This window comes from Anabas testudineus, chromosome 13 (genome assembly GCF_900324465.2).
Source record: "Anabas testudineus chromosome 13, fAnaTes1.2, whole genome shotgun sequence".
In the NCBI taxonomy this organism is placed as follows: domain Eukaryota; kingdom Metazoa; phylum Chordata; class Actinopteri; order Anabantiformes; family Anabantidae; genus Anabas; species Anabas testudineus.
The window spans coordinates 18,901,021-18,925,203 of NC_046622.1; the positions used below are offsets into that span (position 1 = coordinate 18,901,021).

Below are 24,183 nucleotides of genomic sequence, written 5' to 3' on the forward strand. Positions count from 1 at the left end.
TGCTAAAGGCCTAAAAAACACCACAAGCTGTTGAGGTGTGAACCGAGGCCACCAGGAAAGTGTACAGTTTACCATCAGGAAGTGAGTTTATTATTGTAAATGATTTATCAACCCTTCAAACCGTCATCATCTGTCACATGCTTTGGTCTGATTGTTTTTTTGTAATCATTACATGGATCCTTCAGAGCTCTGAAAACAGGGTCACAGTGCGACACTCTCATTTGGTCAAATGACATTTATGTAATGACATCAATCTGACCTCTAACACAGAGCAGGTTCGATTGACAAGTAGACTGGTAATTACTACTACTACTACCACTACTACTGCTACTACAACTGCTACTACTACAATAATACCAATAATAATTTAATAATAATCTCAGTATCATTTCACTGTACTCAGCTGAGTGATGTAAGAAAGAAAGTGAGTCAGTGAGCATCTGAACCTGCTTCTGCATGATGTGGTCTGACTCACTTGGACGGTAGGAGATGTCATTTGCCATTAACTCTGATATTTTCATTTATTTATTTTTGGTCAGCCCAGTCAGGTGTAAGTCAAGTTCACGTAGGAGTTCTGTTCTGTGTTGTCTTTGCTGCTGTGGTGCCTCTACACATACTTTACACATAAAACATTTGCAGGCTCACAAATAGTGGATGTCACAAAAATGTGTTCAGTATTTAGATATAAAGGCAGATATTTAACAATCTCATCATGTAGATGATGAGGATTATGAAATATCCTAACAGAACCTGTGTCCAACTGTGGGTTCTTTGTTTTTGTTGCTGATGTTGTTTCTGTTCCTCAGATCTCAGATTATATATATGTTGTCATGACTTTAAGGTTAAGTCACCTCTGCATCAGTCAAGACGATGATGTGCTACATCAGATATTACACATTTGATTGTTTCCTTTTGTGATGCTGGGCGTTTGGAGTTTTGTTTTCGCATGTTATTCGAAAACAGAGAGAGGAATTACATGTAGAGCAGCCTGAGTGCTTCATTCGTTCAGTTTTGGTCATCTTATTTACATTAATAGATTAGAATCATCTGCTGTGATTCTGTGTTGGGTTGATGTGTGTACTTGAGTGTACAGGTGTACCTAATAAAGTGAGGATGAGTGTTTTCAAAGGGCCTGTGTATCACACAGACACACACACACACACACACACCTCCACGCCTCTTCCATTGTGTCAGTGGTAACAATAAGGGTGTGGCCCCTTTAAGGACAGTCATGGGCGGCTGTTAAACAGATCGGTGCCCCCCCCCCCCCCCCCCCGCCTCACCCCCCCCCACTCTATTGAAGGAAGATGCGGTCGTCTCCAGCAAACACACACAATATGTCGCTCTTTGAACATGCCTTCAAAATAAAACCCTCCAAATTAAAGGTGTCGCCCATCAGCAAACACTCAGGGGGGGGGTGTCTTAACAGGTTCAGGTGACCTGAACTAAAACTAAAACGAACGTGATTAAGCACATGAGCTGATTACAAATGTCCTACTGTCTATTTGAGTGTCATGTGCATCCTGTGATACAGAGGTCACAGGTCCTGACCCTCCACCTGCACCTACAGCCTGCAGGTTCCCCCACAGCAGCCTCTACACTGATCATTGGTTACCAGCCGTTCCCATGTAATAATGTAATCCAGCTGATGTGACCTGAGGGTCTGGTCCCCTCAACAACAGCTCACTCTGGGCTCAGCAGCGTGGGGACTTTATTCTGAAGACACCTACCGGAAGTGTCCCGTTGCCTCTCTGCTGCTGACTTGTCGGTGGACACGGACAGCAGAGACAGAGGGACAGCAGCGCTGTGCGTCGAGCTCGGAGATGGAGGGCTGACCGGCTGGGAGCTCGTTCAGACTAGCGGGGACAAACCGTGTAAGAGTCCGGAGACGTGAGGCTCCTCAGAGACCTCCTCAGAGACGCCGGCGTCATGCGACCAGTCCTGGTTTGAGGTGAGAGCCCGCGGCTGCGTTTTCTTTCTCATCCAGCGCGCTGGCGTTTCTCCTTAGACACCTTTATTTTTGCAGAAGCCCCTTTTTATTATGTGACGGTGATGTGAAGAGAAATAAAGGCGTCAGCGTCGTGGTTTGTTGATGGTGGGAACAACGAGCAGCCTCCAGGTGCTGCGGAGGAGAGAGGGGGCTGCTGTGCGTCGGTCTTCCCCCCGTTTCATCCCCACGGTCTGACTCCGACACGAGTCCTGTGATCAGGATCGGGTCTGTGATGGCAGGGAACAAGTGCAGTCAGTCCCTGGATGCGGCTCGGTTTTAGGTGTCGAACACAGAGACCGAGGCTTCCTCGACCTGAAGGGGTCTCGGTGTAAATCCTCTCCCCCGTTAATCCATTAATAGCCTTGATTGAGTAAAGTGTGGTCGGTCACAGGACGGACCGCGGGCCTGATGTGCGTCCTGTGTGTCCGGATGGGACGCACAGGCCCGCTCCGGTGTCAAACTCGTGAGTCCGCACGCAGGCTCCCATTCATCGCCTCCTCTCTGGACCTGGATCTGTGAACCATTCAGCAGGAGCCAGCTGCCGAGTCCCATTCATGAAGTCCAGTACGCATCATGCACGACGCTGCGCTGCTGGCTGTGAACAGGCTCTGTGGGCCTGCAGTGGCCCTGTTTCAGGCCTGCTATTGACTTTCTCTCATGTATCTTTTTATAGGCTACTCGAGGCAGTCAGTTAATATGGAGCTTAATAATCTAGATCATAACAGGATACAGGCCTTTAAACCACCGTCAGGGCCTCATGATACCTCTATGAAGGTACACTGCATGTCTGACTCTATGTTGTGGTTTTATGGTGGCTAAGTTAAAGGGAATTACTCTGTAATAACATAAATAGTAACTATAGTAACAGGGTGTTATTTTATACTATTATTACTCTATTCTATAACTAAATTGTCTAAGATTGTAGTGGGACTCATGGTTTGTTGTCATGTCTAAGCATCAATCCAGTTTTATTATAATCCTACTAAAACCGGCCCTAGGGAAGTGATGTTACACCATCCAGACTAGACTGTGCTGTGCATTGAGTGATAACAAGAACACCCTACAGACACTTCAGAGTATAATACAATTATAATATAATATTTAAAAGATGTGTTAATATTCAATTGACTATTTCATTTAGCTTCTCACACAGTATCATTACTGTGTATCTTTGTATCACTTCAGTCTCCCCTTCTGTTTCACAAAGATTCACACTACAACTTAAATGTTTCACAGCTGATCGAAGCTGAGCGATGCTACACCACCTTCACTACACTATACAGAGGGTGGACAGAATAATGAGAACACTTTCTAATCCAGTTAATCCAGCTTGTGGAGACTTGTTGCAGTTTTCCTCTGGCGACTTTGTCTAACTGTAAACATTTGTTTTTTTTCCCGTCATTTTGCCGTCGCCTCGATCTCTGGGACATTTTGAGCCTATGTCACAAACGCCCGTCTTTCGCTTTCTGTGTGTGCACATCCAAATGCAAACCCCGCTCACATCAGTGTTAGCTGCAGCCCTACAGGAACATGTATATTCAAGCATCACGTCCATGCTGTCTGTTGCCGTTTATGATGCATCATCAGACTTTTTTTTTCAATGTTAGCCTTACTGTGAGACGCTGAATTGAAAACTCATCCATTCCTACTCACACAGGTTTCACAGTGTTTCTCCTCCTGTGTACATCTCTGTGAGAGGCCTGTGGTCATCTGTGAAATTAGTTAGAGCTGGTGGGAGAGAGACAGGAAATGGAAGTCAGTGGCGGTATGTGTGTCACCCACGCTTTGCGTCCTTTATCACTGGCTGCCATATGGATGCCTGAGCTCACTCAATATTTACATTGTCGCTGCTTGCCAGAGAAACCAGGAGAGCGAGCGTGAGAGAGAGAAAGAGAGACAGAGTGAGGAGAGCCTGCTGGTAGAGAACACGCTAATTAATGTGTTTAATATCTGTGTGACGAGGCTCTGCTACCTGCCCCATCACACGCTGGTCAGTCTGGTTGTGAACAGTTAGAGCTCAATGAGCAGGCATGCCCATCCTCCATCTTCACATCATATCTGGTTTCTTATGACTGGCTGCATCTGTTTGCATCTACACAGTCGCACGCAGGCACACAGAGCTCTATGCAGCCGGTTATATCAGTGTCTGGATCAGGACTGTCTGCCTCTCATGCTGACTGTCTGTGTGCACGTCACCGCTACAATCTCCAAACGAACGTAGGCACTCTCATCTCTGGTGGTCTCAAGTCATGTTGGGACTGACAGAAACTCTCCAGACAACTTTCAGTCACATGAGAGCGGGACGTGGTTATCAACGCGCAGGTTAAAGGTCGCTGACCGGCTTCTCTGAAGTGGACAGATCTAAAAGAGTGTGTATATGTGTGTGTGTGTGGGAGGGGTTGATTACGGTTGACCCCTATTACTGCTCTTTCTCCTTCCACAGCATCAAACGCTCCTTCCCTCATCCTACCTCTTTATCTGCGATCATTTCCATGTGGGTTTTTTTTTCTTTATCTTATGTCGACATCTCCTCTGCTTCTCTTTCGCTCTCTTTTTATTCAGTGGTTAAGCTGGTTTACACAGTTCTCTCTTGGCGTCTTCACACACACCTACACACACCTGGATGTCTGCTGTAATAATGTGTCTTTTGACTTGTTCAGGTGACTCAGTTTTTGTCAGTGTGACTTCCCTCCTGTGTCAGCTACTGCTTTTGTTTCTGTCCTTCTTCAGCAGAGAAAACAAACGGAACAGACATCGTGTTACTGCTGAAATCTGCATCTCTGTCACCTACATTTTTGCTGCAAGTGCAGTCTTAGTTTTAGTTACTTGTCACCCCTTTATTTAGGTCACATGTTAGATGTCACAGACTGAAGAATATATAACTGTGTATTTATAGAATAGTTATAGTTAACACGAATATCATGTTGAAACTAACACTAACGTGACATCAGTGCACACATGATCATTTGCCACTCATGGATACGGGTTAAAGTTAACTTGTTATTGCATTGGTGCTACATACCCTTTTATTTTCTTTAAAAGTGAATCTGCTGATTATTGATGATTCTTCTTCATTGATTTTCTCTGTAGATGTTATAACAGTGATAGACATCAATAAAAGTCCACAATGATGCCATCGGAGTGCTACATTTACCAAAAAGAAAATCATCTAAAACCCCATGTAGTCTGTTTAATATCGCATGAGACAAAGAAAAGCAGCAAAAACTATAAAATGTATTAATTTAATTTATTTAAAATTGAATCTTTGGGTTTTAGGGCCTCTCTTCACGACTAATGACTAATTTGACTGATTTTACATAATTAATTAGCAGCAAATCTTTGACCTGTGAGATGCTAGAGCCAGAACATTTAGTAGTATTTAGATTTAGAGGATACTTCTCTCCTTACTGTGGAGCGGTGCTGTCGTCATCTCTCGAAGAGACAGACTCACCGAACAGTCTGGCAGCCAGTAGTTTTGGAGCGAGGCGTGCCCTCATAACCACACAGATAATTTCAATTAGTTCAGCTTTATTACTACGTTTTGCAACTTCTTGTTTATTGTAACAGACATTGTCTAATACCTCAAAGGGTGCGTGAAGTGTAATTGAGCGTAGCTGAAGGTAGAGACGTTTTTAGACATGTAATGTAACCCTGATGTTCTCGAGACATTACTGAGAGCTGTATGAGAGAACGCAAATGCCCGGGTCAATCGGCCTGGACATTACTGGCCCATCTCGTAAAAATCCAATTAATGTCTGATTGTGCCCATGTGTGCGTACATAATGCAATGCAGCGTTGTTTGGAGACTTCACAGTGAGATGAAGTGGGAATTCCCTCCCTTCACTTTAACCACTCAGCAAAACACCAGATAGCACGGCAGCTATTTCCCATGCTTTTTCCCAGCAGTGCTTTGGTCACAATGTCCAAAGGTGTGTTTGGAGAACAAAGACGATTTAATGTGAAGACCAACTGTTAATCATGGGGCGGAAATGTCGTGCTTTGGGGTTGTGCGGTAGCCAGTTGTACAGAAAACATTGCACAGACAAAGGGAGGAATAGATTCCACTAAATATTACATTGACTTAGTGCAGCGCCCAGACCGTTGCTGTGTCATGTGTTTCTGTTGTTGCTGGTTCACAAAATAAAAAGTAATGTTGCATTAACATTAGAAGAAAGAACAGGGAAAGACAAAAAAGTATATTTATGGGATTTATCCAAGGGTGACAGAGCTTTCACATCTAGCTGTATATCAACATGTGTGTTGTCTTGAAACATCCTCCTGTCCACACTGAATGACAGCAATATTTACATTTTGTGAAAGAAAACCTAATTAATGGATTCAGATTTAGTTTAAGATGTGTGTGTGTGTGTACGGCTCTGTGCTGTGCTGTGGAGCAGGCTAATCATAGAAACCATGGCTGGGTCCAACCTCCCTGGGGTGGGAGCACAACATCACCAATCATCCTCATCAGCCAGTCACAGAGGGTGTGCTGCTGGCATGAAACTGCTCACAGCAATGGGTGTGTGTGTGTGTGTTTGGATATAGGAGTGTGTTAAACTACATGTACTGTGTTTATCTCTGTACACAGAGGTATGTGTACACACAGCTTTAAAAACACAAATCCTTGTACATCCGTTATGCTTGGCTGGAGTATCCTTTCCTCAGTAGCTGCTTCCCTCAACAGCACAGTACTAATCAGGCGTATGTAATTCCTGGCCCTGCATAGTCCAGTCCTGTGAGGGCTCTACGGAGGACATGAAGTGAATGAATCCCGTCCGATGTGTTTTGCAGGCTGTAGTTAATCTCTTCTCCCTGCACAGTAACGTCTCTTTCCTCTCCTCCCCACTCAGTTTACTGTTACAGACAGAACTTCCAACCATCTGACAGAGATATCAGCCTGGCTCCCCTGGGCAAAGAAGCAGCAGGAGGAGCGAGGGGGGCACAGCAGTGGTAGATTTTTACAACAGATAGGGAAGAGATACAGGAAGGGGAAAGGCTCCTAAGGGTTGAAGATGGAGGTGGACGTTTTTAGATTCCCCTCGACTCCTTGTGGTCTTTTTGAGAGGAGCTGTGGGAATGCGAAAATCTTCACGGTGCCTCTGCTCCCCACCCGCACCGCATCGGCCTTTCTTTACGCTCGTCTTGTCTTCCTCCACCTCCACACATTACAACATGGATTGTTTTAGCAGCTGGCCTGTGCATTAACCCCCCGCCCCCAACAAAGTACTCAGGTCCTTAACTTAAGTAAAAGTACCAGTTCAGCAATGTAAAATGAAAACACATATAAAGTGTCATTCAAAAACATTTAGAACTACAAACTTTATTAGAAATAAATGAATCAATGAATAATCCACATTTAGAACTGTTTCATTGTCAAACAGATACTGTATTGATATATAAATTGAACTAAAGGTAAAATCACATTGTGACCAAGCCTGGCTGCAGTTTATGGGCTGTTTTCTCCCAAATATACACAAAGGACAGAATTGAGGCCATTGCACACTGAATAAGAAACAACAACATGTGGCACAACTGTGGGATTTATGCGATACTGAAACATTTTTTTGTCAGAATAAAACTTTTATTTTCAGATGTGCATCTGGTCAACTGCCCCACCACCATTAAAGAGCAGAGTAAAGCCACTACCCTGAACATTTCTATAGGACCTTCTCAGTGGATGAGAGAGTCCTGAGGTCCTGAGCTTGTGCATTGTGGTGTGTATGCATGAGACTAATAAAATGGGCATCCACTCATTAAAAAAACTCACACAGAAACCTAAACTCAGTGTTTCCAGGACCTTAACATAAACATAAAAAAGTTTAAAACGAATGAAATAACCTGACAGTGAATACTTAACTCATGCATATTCTTTATTTAATTTATACAGTTTCCTCCTTATATCATTATTTGTATTTGCTCTTGCAACTTAGTTGTATTTTTACATAATTTCCAACGACACCTTCAATTTTCATATACAATTATTTTCCTGAAATGTAACTATAGTTGAAGCAAACTGAAATAAAGTACCTCAACATTTGCACCTGAGTAAATGTGCTTGTTACTTTGCCCCATTGCCACTCAATCCCCCCGGCTCTTTTCTCTTTTGTTGCTTTCACTTTCATTTACGCCCCCACACTAATTTAGTTTTCTCTGTCATTTACTTTGCAGCCCAGCTGAGACACAGAAAACACTAACACTGTCCACTTCCTCCAGAGTCATATGGCTTAATTTTGGCTCAGTGAACGTGTGTGTGTGTGTGTGTGTGTGTGTGTGTGTGTGTGTTTGTATGTGTGTGACATTTAGTTCAGTGTCCTTGAAAGAGGCACATTGTCATCTATATAAAAGAAGGGAGGAAGTTTGACAAATGCACCTCACTGTGTGTTGTTTTTCTGCTGAATGGGTGGAAAGTTGGCCCAGTGCAGATTTCTAAATAGCTGAATGGGTATTGACTTTCTCATAGCCAGCAGCACGCACTATCGCTCTCTCTCCTACAGACGAGGGGATCGAGATAATTATCACACCAGCACTCGGTGATTAGCAGTTTAGCTTGTAAATGTTGTGTGGCTTGAAGAAGAGGAAGAAACGGGTGGATGTTTGGATGAATGAAATGATGGAGTCATTAATGAAAAGTGTTTCTACCTCTCGTTCTATTCAGCACCACCATATAATCTGTTACTGCTGGTGTTTTTACTTGATATTCATATATGAACGCAGTTTCTAGTAAGACATAAAAAATGTTAGTAAGTCAGTATTAAGGTGTCTTTATTCATCTACTCTACTAATCTAGGTTGCAGATGCTCTGCTCCTCTTTCTAAAGTAAGTGTTTTCTGGAAGCAGTCTAATATGTACCATACCACGGAATATACTGTATATTACTGAATAACAATAACAATATCAAAACTTAGGTTCAGTAATGAGTAGTTGAATTTGTGCTTGGTCCCTTCCACTCTATTGTCCGCATTGTGCTCATTATTTTTGCACAAGTGCATTTTCTCAGGATATTTTAAATTATTTTTAGTTCCACCCCGGCCACATGCTTTTGCAAGTGTTTTTGAGCAAGGAGCCCAAGTTGTTCATTGCGTGTAACTTGTAAGTCAATTTGGATAAAAGCATCTGACAAATTACTACATTTTTCTTTCTATTCTTGTTTAATGGTGGCTCAGATTCAGCACTTCTCACTCTGCTAGTAGCTCAGAGACTTGCACTTTGTGCTTCTGCAGAGTCCAAGAAGGTTGCAGTTCTTGAAAGTTATGGCACTGGAGGCAAAATGGTTCCTGGAAGGTTCTTGCTTAATTTTTACTAAATCTTTTACAATATAATTTCTGCTTTTCTTTTTCAACACGTGCTTTGCGAGCCCGTCTAGGTAGAAATCACTTGGTTATGTGGTGATCATGCATTGGCTTTTTGGCTATTTTCCAGTATTTACACTATAAACGCTTACCCCTATTAAGAAAGTGGAACCATAATTTCTATCATAAAATCAAACACTTTTCTCCTTTTTCACACTGTACATTGTCTGTCAGACCCATTACGCTAGGTTCCATTACCTGATGAGAGACCATGTAAGACATCCCATCTCCAGACATTTGGTTGTGATTCAGCCCCGGTGGCAGAAATGACAAGAACAACACAGTGCTGCTCATTCACATTCTTAAGGTCTTCAGCCAACACAAGCACTGAGAGATTCTCCTAAATATCACACGTCCAGTCAAAACAGCTTAAACTGAGGTCTTCAACCAACCATTTCTGCACTGAGCTGAAGCAAGAGAAGTAAAAAGAAGTATTGGCATTAGAGAATTCACTGAGACAACCACACAGTTCCTTTTATTGTTATCTCTTCTTGCTTTCTTGTGCCTCTATCCATCATCACATCCCTCTGAAATTCTGACATCAGGTCTCAGCATTCAGGAGTTTCTCTCTTGGTTTGATGAGATAAGAAATGGTCCTTCAAACAGCTGGCACTCCCTTATCACAGCATCGCTCTAATCTGTCATATTGTTTGTTTCAGATCTGTGGGAGAGGAAAAGTAGAGGGAACGAGAGATATTAGCTTGTAGTTGAATGTGTGTGTCAGACTTAATTCCAGTGGGGAGTATTTTTGCACTAATTCTTCATGAAAAGACAGCCCACACTGATGCTTTTGAAAATGACAGGAAATTCCAGGAAACTCTGCAGTGCAAATGCATGCATGATTTGGTTTAAGAGTGCAATTGCAGAAAACAAACATTTGAGCACATATTGTGAGTGAACTGCCAAGAGCAGCCTAGCAGTTCTCAGAATAAGCTTTCACAGCTTGGTGGGGGGGGGGGTGTTGGCCGTCCCCGTGCATATGCCGCTCAGCCTGCCCACTCCGACAGTACCCTTTTATCTGTGTGATTTACAGACAAACAATAATCAAACCAACATGTGTTTGTTTGATGCTATTCATATTCGCTGATTATGTATTAGTTACTGATGTGGATCCCTTGGATGTTGCTACTGACGCGATGATGGTATGTGTTAGATCCCCACTGCAGACCAGAGTGTGAAGACTTTTATCAGTGATGTGATGTGGTTTGGCACTGCTCAGGCTAGTGAGGGAGGCAGCATCAAGGACTGAGTCATACAAACGCACACATGCTAGGGAGGATAGGAATATTCAGTAAAGCTGAGTGGACAGGAGCAACTACGGTCTTAAAAAATGTCTTCATTCAGACAACCATCAGAACAACTGGAATGAGATAGATGCGACATAAAAAGGAGCCATACAATGAATATGTGTTGCATCCAAGTTACTGTTAATCTGCTCTGACAGAACACATGTCTAGAAAATCCAGATAATTGGAGCGCAGAAATCATGAACTGGAAACTGATGGAGACCTTAGCTGTCCTAATGATTTCTCTCTGATGTGTTGTCACATAAACATAAGAAAAAGTGTTGCTGTCATTATGTAAATACAATGACACTGCATACATTTAATTGCAGTCTTATTGTTGTACCCACTAACACTTTGTTCTCCTTCCTGCAGCCTCTCCTCGGTGGGTTGGCATGGCCCAGTGATGAACGGAGCGGTGGTGCCCGGTAGCCCGGAGCTCTCCTCCTCGTGCCCACTGCCTGACTGGCGAGAGTTCTGTGAGCTGCATGCTCGAGCCTCTGCTGCAGACTTCGCAGACAAGTTCCAGCGCTTCTTGACGGAGAATCCGTGTTACGACTCACCTGGTGCTGATGCCAGCTTCTCACAGCATTTTGCCCACCATTTCCTTGAGTGCTTCTCTGCAGCGCTGACCCAGGCCCGAGAGAGCCAGGCATCTTCGCCGGGGGAGGACGGCTCCAACGCGGCGCCCAAGTACAGCATTGTTCCTTTCCTGGGAATCCAAGGCTGCCCGCTGTCCTACGGTCACGACCTCTACCAGAGACGCAAGGACGCTGGGGCTTCAAGCGAATCCCTGGACAGTATGGACAGTGGAGGTGGAGGGATAGATGGAGGAGGTAGTGGCGCCCCCACCTCCCGAGGCCCTCAGCCGGCACACAAGGTCTCTGCTCTAGGACAGTCCCGGAGCTCAGAGGATGTGTCCGTCAGTCACCCAAAGGCTCGCTTCAAGAAGGGCTTTTCCCTGAGGAACATGAGTCTGTGTGTGGTGGATGGTGTGAAGGAGATGTGGCACCGACGGGCCTCTCCTGAACCTGACGCACCCTCTGGAGCCAGGAAGGCTAATGGAGGAGGAGGAGGGGAGGCTGCAGGGGGAGAGAAGTGGTCTCAGAAGCTGCGGCTTCCCAGGGGCTCGCAGGGCCACAAGGCTGAGCTGCTGGAAATCCAAAGGGAGGGTGTGCTGAGGTACATGGTGGCCGATGACACGAACTGTATGGGTGCTGCACAGTGGCAGAAATGCCGTCTGCTGCTGAGGAAAACAAAGAGGGATGAAGGAGGGGAGAGGTTCCTGCTGGAGTTCTATGTGCCACCCAAGGTACTGAAAACACACACGTACAGGGAATTTAGACAGAAAAACATGCACACACTGGTGAAATTAGAAGTCAATAGATTCATATTTGACTGCATCTAAAGATTTTTTTTCATCAGTTAATCTGTTAATTTTTTGTCCTATTTGTCATTTTATAAAAGTCAGAAAGTAATTCTGTAAACCCAGAGCGTTGTAATAAACCCTGGTTGTATTTTGCAGAGGCTGTGTGTCTACAATGAGCCTGCAAAAATCTTGCAAAATGTTGTCATTTACAGTAGTTTCAAGTCTATATTGATAACAACAAAACATATAAAGCGATAACTAAACCATAAACATATTTTTGTCACAATAATAACAACTATTAGACTCTCTACTAGAATTCTTGACGCCAAATCAAATTTGAAGATTCCTTCAATGCGTTTCTGAGACAATACATTCACAGCGAGACTTGGATAAACATGAAGTGACCATGACCTATGACCTTTAGCTGCTAAAATCTAACCAGTTCATCACTGACAGGTACCAAATTTAAAAGAATTCACTCCAAGCCTTCGTTAGTTATCAAGTTCACCACAGCTGGGTGACCATATAACCTGACTGGGCAGTCAGAGACTTGTCCTTGTTTCCTGATTACAGAGTTTAGTCAAATGACCAACCCTAAGAGAGGAAGGCGCCTGGTGGTTCCAGACTTCTTCAATTTCATAATTATTGAGGTCACTGTGCTCCACAAGTTCCTTGGACATTGTGACATGCAGTGTGATTATGCTTTTTATACTTTAGAGACACAGGCCTTAAAACGGTCCTAAAGTCCAGTCAGCTGGTTTTGATCCATCTGAAGTGAAGAAAAAGTAAACAGGTTGAACCCGACAACAATTTGGAGTTTAAAATGAAATCTACAGGAAGTGAAGGGGTCTCAATTAAGAGTCTAGTTAAGAAATTATTTTTCTTTTTAATTTCTATGTCAAGTCTAAAAACCTGTTTATTGGATACCTTTTCCTAAATCCAGGATATAAACTCAGCCTGAAAATCCAGCCCCTCTGACCCTGAGTAACACAGTCTGAAGTCAAACCATGCGTACACACTCACGTGCATGCATCACATTTGGTTATGTGGAATTTCCAGATCGCTGCCACTGACCTTAAGAAGGCCGTGCGACTGTGCAGCTGAGTGTGTGTAAATCTGCCACTGTCCTTTGAACTTGGCCAGCAGAGTGCGGGTGTAAGGCTGCAGAAAGCGGGAGAGGGGTAAGGACAGGTGGGAGGCAGGTGTTGGAGGGGGGTGAAGGAGCTGGTGGAGAAACTGTGTGAGAGAGAGGAAGGTGACACAGTGATTTCTGTAGGGGTGAGGAATCGCACTGTTTCTGGCAAACTGACTACGACAAACTGAAATAGGAACAGAAATAGTTTGTGAGTCAAACTCAAAGAGCTCCACAAGGAAAACTTGTCTGAAATGAAACTTAATAATTGTGCTTCAGCAGTTTCACTATTCTGCACTATTAATGTCCACGCATGGGAAAAGTATTTTCAACGCTGGACTAGGCTGAGATTACGACAGGCTTCAGAGCAGCGGTTACAGCCTTGATGACACATTAATTAAACACACACACCCCGTCGGTCCTGCCCCACAGACTCTCACTGAGTTTTATCACTGCCATCCTATTCGGGTCTTACAAATAATAACAGTGCAGAGTCAACAACGTCGGGAAGATAAACCGACTCATAAAATCTCACTCCTGCCTCCTCCTGGCTCTCTTGCTCTGTCTCTGTCAGGGCTATCAGTCTGCTGGCTGCTGCATGTGACAGAGGCAGCACACCGCAGAACTCCTGCCTGCATTATGACACAGCAGCAGGTCCTGACATGACCCACTGTCCGTTCCGTTAATGCATTCATGTGGGTCTAAACCCTGAATCCTTACACGTAGAGGATTTCGTAAAAAAAGAAAGACGTAGAAACGCCGCGCTGCGTGTCTGCAACAACATAACAGTGGTTACTCTTTTGGAGCCATTGATAGCCTCTGTGAGAACAGTTTTAAGTCCTGTCGTTACTCCAGTTCAGAGAGATGCACCTTTATACCTCCAGAAATAATCCAACAAACGCTCACTTGGTTAGAGTTGTTGGCTTTATTTGTTTCAGGTTTGCCTAATATGGAAAGATCAGTTTTTTACTTTGCTCTAGTGACGTGCAGATAGATCCAGCTTTAGCTGCTGAGGCTTTGAGGTTCTCATCTTTGAAATGTTTTAGTACAACAGGTTTCACCAGTGGTTAATATTGGTTTGCATCAACTAAATACTGACACTGGGTTTGTGCTTCCCACATTAGAGAGGTACAGGAAATGGTCAAATGGTTAAAAACAGGAAGTGTTGTTTGACATTTGATCCAGAGAAAAGCACTGTGGGCGTCGACGACAGCCCACTGTACAGGCAGATCAAGATGAGAGCAGTGTTGCTCCAGACAGACAAGCCGATAAGCTTCTGCTAGACCATCAGTCAGTCTCCGTGCTCTGACTCTCCTGAGACACACAGAAAGAAATATACACGCACACACAAACCACACTCACAGCCTCAAACACACTCGTAGGATCTGTTAAGATTATTGTCTGGATCAGACTCTGTGAAGAGGGCGATCGGAGGCCAGGCTCTTTTCTGTGATCACCTCTTTGTAAAGTCTTTGCGTTTCATGTTTGTTACTCAGTCAGCAGTAGCAACCCCTGAGAAACACCGTGAGGAACGAGAGACTGCATAAAAACTGAGCTTTTCATAAACTCTTCTTAATCTATTTCATCTCAGGAAACAAGAGAGGGTAGTTAAGTGTTGTTAATGCTTTATGAATTGAATCATTTTGACTGCAGGTTTCACCCTAATTATCATTTGTGAGGGACAATGTTTGATGACTGAGAGATGTTTACACACTATAAATGTAAAGGCCAACATACTGCATGTTTGAATGTTGATCATCTATTCTACTTATTATATGAATAAAAAAAGAAAAAGCCATTGGTTTATTTGAGGTTGTATCTGTGTTTTTACATGTTGGTTCTAGTCCTCAAAACCCAAAGTGAGCATCCCTCTCTCAGCCATTGTGGAGGTGAGGACCACCATGCCGCTGGAGATGCCCGACAAGGACAACACATTTGTTCTTAAGGTAGGAGCAGATTAGTTTAATGGAAATACACAAAAAGAGTTTGAAAACATGATGTGAGTGTTGCTGTTGAAAAATGAGCCAGCCGTGCTTTGACGTGCTCTGTACCCTGATGTGGTGCTTTGAACAGAGCTCAGTGTGTGATCACAGTGTTTGGCTGCTCCCGCAGGTGGAAAACGGGGGAGAGTACATCCTGGAAACCATTGACTCGCTGCAGAAAAACTCATGGGTTGCTGACATCCAGGACTGCATCGACCCTGGGTAAATCACCAGATAAATATTTGCTGCTGGCTGAAGATGGAGAGAAGAGAGGGATGGGGTGGGGGGGGGCAGTGTAGAGAGGGAAAAGGGTGGATAGGAACAGGAAAGGAGGGGTAACACACAGTCATTAATCATCAAGTAGTGGCGTTTTTGACAGGTTGCTTAAGCACAAACATGGGCGAGCTTGCATTCCTCCTCGGTCTCGTTGGCCGGTGGATGTTAGTCGATGCAGCTCAGGACGTAAACAGTAGAAATATTTGTGTCCATGTTTGCAGGATGAGACTGTGTGGTGTTTGTTTGCACGTGTCTGTGCATGTGTATACGTTCTTGTGGTTCTTCTGACCCTCCTGCTTGTGTACAGTGACAGCGGCGATGACATCGAGCTGGCGTCATGTCCTCATGGTCAGGCCTCCAAAGACTGCTCCATGGTGGCCTCTTGCAGCTGTGAGCTGCTGTCTGAGGGTGAGACAAGGCGTCTTTTTGCTGCAGTCACGGTTGCATAACGGTCAAATCTTTTGGACAAATGTGTTAATATATATAATCATGCGTAGGTGTGTATCGTGCTCCAGAGAGGTCGTGTCCTTCAGCAGCAGAGCATTACAGTACCCCCTCAGTACGTTGCAGGGAACCCCCGTTCACACAGCACCCATCCCACATGCCTTTGGAGCGCTTCCTCCAATCCCCAGAGGCCCAGGGGTCCAACTCTTCTTCTGGTAAAAACATATTCTTCAAATGAACAATATCAAGCATAAAAATCGTACGGATACAATAATACAAGGATTTGTGTGTGATTCTGCTCAGGCGGTAGCGAAGGAGCAAAAGACTCAGATGGTGATGCCAGCCTGGTGGGTTACCCATGGTTCCATGGTACATTATCTCGAGTGCGGGCTGCTCAGCTGGTGCTTGCAGGCGGGGTCAGGAGCCACGGGCTTTTTGTGATTCGTCAGAGCGAGACGCGGCCCGGCGAGTATGTGCTCACCTTCAACTTCCAGGGAAAAGCCAAGGTGAGATCGTTAGAGGCAAATGAAGCAGCCTTATGTTGAGCTGTGGTTTCACACACTCTTAAAGTTAATTTAGAGAAAGCAGGATGTATGTGCAACTGTACTACTATAAATATATTGATTTCCATTTAGTTTCTGAAATATTAAAAAATTATGACAAATGGGCGTCACAAATCACAATTGTTGAAAAGAGAATGGAGGATGTTCTTATAGCTGAGAATCAGATTTATAAATAAATAACTTATCAACATGTCATTGATGTATTTTTCATTAAAATAACTTTGTTCCTCTGTTAGAATCTGTTCATCTCTCCTGCCAGCTGTGCTCTTGCTCTGCAGCAGCGTTAAATTTACTCAGGCATGTTCTTGACATTTTTGGGATGCAGCCATTGCAGTTCACAGCGAACCGCGTTCAGGCCTGGGAAAGATGCAGTAATGTCATCATTTTGTGTCCTCTTATGTAACGTGATCCTTGCACATCACATCCTGCCAGCCGGCAGTGTTGAGGAAGTGTCAGCTGCCGCCTTTTCCTCCGGTGTCAGCGATGGCATTCTACTGTCAGCAAGACGCCTCCCAGATAATGTCCTGACCTCTGTCTTGGTCTGTCTGTTTCAGATGTTGTTGAGATGTGTCTCACTCAGCAATTCTCTGTCTTGTGTCTTTTTCTTTCTCTACCCTCGACCCTATTTCTCCTTCACTCCTTTGATTCACAAACTTTCTACTCCCCTGTCACTTTCCTGTCTCCCCCACTCTCCCTGCCTTCTCCCTGCCAGCATTTGCGTTTGTCTGTGAATGAGAACGGTCAGTGCCACGTCCACCACTTGTGGTTCCACACCGTGTCGGACATGCTGAGACACTTCCACGCCCACCCCATCCCCCTCGAATCTGGAGGCTCAGCTGACATCACATTACGCTCCTATGTGCAAGTGCAGCGCAGCTCCACCACAGGTACACAACACACAACCTAGAATCATTTAAAGGTTATAAATGTTAATATGTCCAGGTATCTGCGCTTGACCATATATTTTATTGCCTTATTTTAGATAATAATGCTAATCTTAAGCACATTATCTGATCCTAATAACATAGGTGTACTGTGACAGACAGCATGTGAGTTGTCTGCTGCTGCGTCTCTAATTTCAGTGATCAAAATCTGGGCCGTTTACAAACAGGCCTTTTTCACTGAAGACGCTTTGATATGTCACAGTCGGGAAAACTCAGGTGTAAATAATTAAATGATGAATGACAGTTTCATTTAGCTTCTTTACTGGGACACTTGAATAGAACGGAGTCATTGTTGGTGACTTTGCGTAAACCTATTCCTTATGAGGCTGGTGGTGATATTTGTGGGTCAAAAATAAAACATTTAGACATAAACAGACAATTTTGGAGCGGGAAGGTCTGTAGCTTTAACGTGTTGGTGCTCTGTATGTAATAGTAACACATTACCTAAAAGGTTTTTGCATTTCTTCTTGTTAGTTAATCCTTCCTTCTCTTCTTGAATAAAAACATAAGAAATGAAACCAACAGTTTTTGGTGGTTGATGTACATAAGCTATACACTGCTGTGTAACTGTGCTATTTTAATGCTGTATTGTTATTGTGTAACTGCCTCTCTTGTAACTATTTGATCACTTAACTCACATAAAAAGGAGCAAACATAGGGTGTTAAATGCAAATCTTAGAAACTATTTGTAGGGAGATTCAAAAAGAACAGAATAACTGGTTTGACTGTTGCTCCTCAGGTGAACAAATGATAATAGATAATGCAACTATACACTTCCAGACATGATGATGGAGAGCACAAGTTTGTTGTTTTTAGTGGAGGAAGCACAGCAAAAACTCCCTGAACCTTCCCCTTCCCCACTCCTCCTGCTCCATATTCACTCTGCTCCTGCCCTCCGCTCTCCTGGCATGGGATGAATGCCCTCCTGTACAGGAGAGTGAGGGGGCGATTATGCCGCAGCAGTTTTGCATGCAGACCGAGACTTCGGCCCCAACCCACTGTGGTGGTCACAAAGAGAGCCTGTGTTTCCCCAAACGCTGGACCTACACACACTCATACACTCTCTCACATGGACATAGAGTGAGGGTTTGATTCGGGGCGTAAAAGGCTTTATTGATACACTGGTCAGGCGTGTCTTTGGCACCACTGTTGTCGGTGTTATAGCCCACCGAGAGAAAGGATAATAAAGGAGGCCCAGACTCTGTGTTTACACACTGCTCTATGAAGGGCCCTTTTGCAAGCAGGTCTCTGGTGCAAACCAACAGACAATAATCTGGAGCACAGATTATCTGATTAAATTAATGTTGATATTCTTCCTATTTGAAGGACGTTTTAGCGCTGTTAGCCTCATTACTATTATAAACTGTTGTCTCCAGCTCTTGTTTAACCTTTAAAAAAGGTATTTTTAGAAAAGTTGTAGGCAGACCAGCTGTTAATAGCCAATAGCTTTTATTTGTGAAAACAATATTTTTGGGAAATAGGAAGAACAGAAACAGAACTTTTTAACCCTCTGACTGCCGTCAGCCGATGAAAGGGGTTTTCCTCTGTGGACTTTCGAACAACAAGCAGCTACATCAGCTGCTTCTTAGATCAAGGACATCAAATATTTTGAAAGGGAAAAGACTGGCGCACCCTGATAAAGTTGCTGCTTTTAATGGTTTCAGACAGACTAAACTAACACTTTGACACTGCCTTGTCTTCTTCAGAGTCAAACAGAACAAACGTGCAAGGCAAACCCTTTTATTGTTGGTCAAAGGAAGGTATACATGGGGCACACGTGCGATTGGATGTCACCAGAAATAAAGTTTATCGTTATAGTCATATGGTCATTATGATGTGTGTTTTTCTTAAAAAGATTTTTTTCCAACAAAATCTGCCACAGATGTGACCGTGCCTCCAGTCCCCACCCCACCCAGGGATGCAGGCTGCCGGACAGAGTCAGCCCAGCCTGCTCTCCACCCGCCTGGGATCACAGTGCCCACGGGGCCCACTCCTGATACGCCGCTCTCCTCCAGCACCTCCTCTTCACCCACTGCCCGACCCACCCTCTCTCGCAGTGACCCCGGTACAGGAGGAGGAGTAGGTGGGGGGCTACAGAGCCGCAGCAACAGCTCTGAACGCCTGCTGGAGGCCTCTAGTGGTGCATCTGACGATTACCATGATGCTGATGGAACCCGCAGGGCCCGAGCTGTGGAGAATCAGTACTCTTTCTACTAAATGACCCAGGACAGGGTTTAGTCGTGTCATTTCTGGATTGGATGAGAAGCATAAAGTCGAAAGTGACAGGGGGCGCTCAGAACGATCCAAATCACAGGCTCACCCTTTGTTTTGCTTATTCCTGCAGACCCGGTAGAAGAGCGAGAGGTTGAGTTGGAGTGAGAGATTAGACGTAGAAAAGCAGAGAAAGGTGGAGAAAGCAAGAGGAAGTCATCCAGTGGACTCATATGGCTTTGATTCAACTTTTCTGACCACTTCCTGTTCACCCTTACCCACAGTTGCCTGGGAACAAAGCCTGTGTCACCACCCCGTTGAAGGACTAGAGAGTTTGAAATGATCCTGGAGTGATGGCCCTTCCCCTCACTGCCCCTCAGCTCTCGAGAGCATCCTGTTAATGTTTGTAAAGCTGCTTTGAGTCTGTCCCGGATATCCTCACTGTCCCCTGCGGGGCTCCTCTACAAAGTCCTGCTCTGGGTCTCTGCTCTGCACTAACATTAGTACAGCAATCATGGGTGTGTTAGTGTTAGCGGGGAGCGTGTACAGCCTAAAGGGTCTTAGTGCCTGACAATTACCTTGGACTTGAACGGACTGTTTAACATAGTAATGTGGACGATGATGCTGAACTCTTGCATAACCACAACAGCCCAAAAATGAAATGCAGGTGATTATTTTACTGTTGGTTTCTGCTTAAAACATACTGAACACACACACACACACACACACACACACACGTTACAAATCGGTTTGACAATGTTAAAATGGAAGATGAACAACACAGGTCCAGCCTGTACCATTACGGCAGGGTGTGTCCCATTTTGCTGTTATACTGGGTTATTTGTATGAGTGTATGGTGGTGTATTAGAGTCCAAATATTTTTTAATGATTGGTGTGCTACACTAATGTTTTTAAGACATGTTTTTTGAGGTCCCTCCGTCTGGTGCTGGTTCTGTATTCAAGCTCTTCATATTGATCACCTGTAGATTAGATATTCTGTTAACATAAAGTAGGGGTTCACTTTAAAGTAATGCCTTGAAGATATTATTATACCAAATCCAGCATTTACCGGAGGGACTCTGGACTTGTTTTTTTCGAGTTATGGCAGTATTGCGTATGGTCTGTGTGGCCTGCAGGCGTACCATGTGAATGTGAACTCAAGTGGTACACATAGGAAAATTTAGCGACTAGGTGGCCATGCTTGAATGGAAAGATCTGATATTGCTGCTTTACTTTATGCTGACACAGTGCTGATTCTAAGCTTTGAATAATTCAAAGGAAGAACTAAATTTAACACACCGCACTGCAAAATATTTATGTTACTGTTAGAACTGATGCCTTAAAATTCGGTGTAATGCAAAATATCAGTTCTAATTTTACACAGTTGGAGACTAGTCATTTAAAAGAGAAGATTGAGAACACTCCTTTGACAACTGAGTGCTACCAATCTTTTCAATAAGTGCACTTTCCTTATTTTACTCTTTGCAAGCAGCTAAACTAACTACTGTACAGCCTATAATACTGATATTAAAAAACATATGCAACACGTTTGTTCGCTTGGAATAAACATATCAAGAGTCATTGTCATCTGTTATTTTTATTGTTTTGTTGGGTTTTTTTTTTCAAGCATGGCCATTTAGCTTCAAAGGTGAAATTTCAATTTCAGCTAAGGAGCAGATGGAGCAGTTCATGTGCCAATTTGAATCCTATTTTTGAGACGTATTTATTCCTCAGCTGTTGTAAATTACATTTTTCCTATTGAGTCTTATTTATGTACAACTGATTGATTCTCCTTGATGAAACATCCTAGGTGCAACCTGCCTGTTGCCAGAATCCATTTCACATATCACAGATCGCTCATGTCTCCTTTTTATTTTAACACTTCTTAAAGCTGAATTTTCTGTTGTCTGACTGAGTTTTGAAGAGTCTGTGCAATTTTGTACAAAGTGATGTAATTGACATACTACTTTATATTTCTGTGAATAAAACGTGAACAAACTTTTGTGCATTTTCTGCAGTTATTCAGTCACATGTCTGAGGTTTGGAGTGAAATGTTGGAGACTGGAGGCTCAGAAAAGTCCATATTTCATGTTACGAATAGTGTATATGACTAAGTATTTAAAATGACGGGGCATCGTCCTGTGTAAGGTGTGAAATGGTGACGTGGTTTTCTTCAGTTTCAGATGATGTTAAATAAAACATGGCCAGTGTTCCATTATTAGACCCGACTGAAAGTACACAGGGTTATTTGTACGAGTATACACTGAGATGGTTCGAGCATTTACTATATGTGAGAATTCGTGAACCAGATTTAAAGATCATAGTTTAAAGTGACATGTATTGACTACTTCATTCAGTTAAAAGGTAATCCCAGTCATTTACTAGTTTTATGTTTCGACCGTGTAGCGCTTTCAGAGAAACTGATAAATACGCAGACATGCTATCAACAGCAGCAACAGCGGCTCTGTGCAGACTGAGACCTTCACAACATGCATCCTCCCACACACAGTTTAAACTCCATGAGCGCTGCAGGCCAACAGCTGCAACTCAGAGATCATGTTGATGTATTCAGGTGCCCTCTAAAGGTCGGACGCTATAACGTTACAGGAGAAATAACCAACAATGCTGAATAAATGTACCTTTGTATTTATTAGAATAACTGATAAAGACACTCTTCTTATATACACTAAAACAATTTACCTTAAACAAAATAAAAATGTTCTAGCAATATATTTGGTGGTATTCTCTGTGTGCAGTACACGAAAACATTTCTAGCAGCAAGAGGAGGCAACAACATTTGGACTGCATATTTCCAGTTTCTACTTCTGCCCTCTTGTATTTACGTGTGTTAAGTTTATTTATGCTGTTATGGGATTGATTCATACATTTTTAATTTTGTCTTAAAGCATTATGAAATTGTGTAATCACTCAACTCATTCATTCTGACCAATCAGAGGCTGGAGGACACAATCCACAGTCCAGCCTCTCAAAAGTGCATTTCAAAGTTCATCTAAGGCTTATAAGAGTCACAAAGCTGTCTTTCTGATATAAAACCCTTTTTTTGTGTGTTTCCACTCTGACAACTTTAGAAAGTTTCCACTCAATTTGTCTGAGATTGCAGTAGATTTATATTAAAGTCAGACCAACGTTTGATCAAATCTTACACTGAAGGCCAGTACTAATAACAGGAATAACGGTGTGAAGAAAAAAATGTCTGTGCAACACAGTGCACACTGTGTTTACTGCACTGTCTAAGGTAGCACCACCTCCTGCCCTCCTGAGAGCTGCATCACGCAGCCCCAGCTGCAAGAAGGATTTTTCGTTGCGGCTTCTATTTCAGGATCTGGTAATATTGATAACAATCATGCCTGCCATGGTCAGTAGCACCAACACAGTCATCTCTATAATGTTCACCTCCCTCTGCTTGGCCAGATTCTGCTTCTGGTTCTTCTTCATTTGATCCCTCCAGGCTTTCATGATCCTCTCCCTCTGCATCTGCTCTCCGTAGTGACCCCGATAAAAGCCATCAAAGTCATATATGGGCCTCCCTCCAGCTTGGGAGTACTGCCTGGTTCTCTGTTGGTGCTGCTGCTGCTGTGAGGAGCCCGTCGATGTGCCTGCAGCCTCTTTAGAAGACGGCCTACCGGCACTTTGGAGATCTGACTGGCTCAGGATGCCCCGGTCATACATCCTCCTCAGGCTAATGTTGGCCAGGACAGTGTAAGCCTCGCTGATCTCAGAGAAGCGCCTGGTGGCCTCCTCACTCCCTGGGTTCTTGTCAGGGTGGTGAATAAAGGACTGCTTGTAGTAGGCTGTCTTGATTTGGGACTGTGTGGCACTGGGGGACACTTTGAGGATGTCGTAATAGGCTGTCCGGCTTCTGTACAGCAGAGGAGCATCTGTTGAGCTGCTGCTACTCCTCCAGCTGTAGTTTCTACTCATAGATGGATCAAGAAGCCTCAGGCTCTTTCCACCGCCTGGTCTCTCTGACCTCTGCTCTGCCAGAATTAAGATGACAGTGCAGAAGGCTCGGAGCTGCTGAGGGGACCTGAATGTGTCAGGATAAAGGAAAGCGGCTCCTCTGGTCACGGATGTCGTGGTACGGCACAGAATCATCTCCTGGAGAGCAGGCTGAAGTCTTTTGCATAAGGATAAGGCTGTTTTATTGCGCTGCATTGTTTCAGCAAACCTAATTCCAGAGGGTGAATCCATCTCTACAGAGTTTGCACAGAGTAGTGTCACATTTTCCTGCTTATGCTTACATTTCATTACACATCTCCCTCTGCAAAGTTTTGCTGATTTGCCTTGTGCTGCTCTTCTTACTGACACAGGCTGAACTTCGCATAGCTCCTGAGCCGAATCCTCTTTAACCCGACCGTCACTGAAGGTGCAGGTTACCAGCAGAGATCCGGGACTCTCTCCGGTCCACACCGATCGACTACGGCTGTTTCTGAAAGCCGGCAGTCGACAAACTCCGCCCTGAAGCTTCCAAACGACCTCTGCCATTTTACCGAGGAGAGCTACTTGGACCAGGCCGGAAACAGCTGCAGTGTCCTGCTGCGTCACACGATGAGGAACCAATAAGATTCAATGTTTACAGGAAGTGCATCAGTCGGACCATTTTTTCCCACTCGGACTAA

At 44.0% G+C, this 24,183-nt stretch overlaps 2 protein-coding genes across 2 annotated transcripts; one reads left to right on the forward strand and one right to left on the reverse strand.

Annotated features, from left to right (window-relative positions):
- The first annotated feature begins 1,775 nt into the window (after nucleotides 1–1,775).
- Nucleotides 1,776–21,542, forward strand: LOC113172529 (SH2B adapter protein 2). The gene is made up of 9 exons (XM_026375534.1): nucleotides 1,776–1,951; nucleotides 10,998–11,934; nucleotides 14,968–15,069; nucleotides 15,236–15,327; nucleotides 15,689–15,789; nucleotides 15,879–16,040; nucleotides 16,129–16,331; nucleotides 17,101–17,275; nucleotides 19,215–21,542. Exons 2-9 carry the CDS (start codon nucleotides 11,029–11,031, stop codon nucleotides 19,547–19,549), a joined length of 2,076 nt encoding a protein of 691 aa, XP_026231319.1. The 5' UTR covers nucleotides 1,776–1,951; nucleotides 10,998–11,028; the 3' UTR covers nucleotides 19,550–21,542.
- A 631-nt stretch (nucleotides 21,543–22,173) lies between these two features.
- dnajc30b (DnaJ (Hsp40) homolog, subfamily C, member 30b) lies at nucleotides 22,174–24,079 on the reverse strand. The gene has a single exon (XM_026364978.1). It carries the CDS (start codon nucleotides 24,047–24,049, stop codon nucleotides 22,880–22,882), a length of 1,170 nt encoding a protein of 389 aa, XP_026220763.1. The 5' UTR covers nucleotides 24,050–24,079; the 3' UTR covers nucleotides 22,174–22,879.
- Nucleotides 24,080–24,183: the final 104 nt, after the last annotated feature.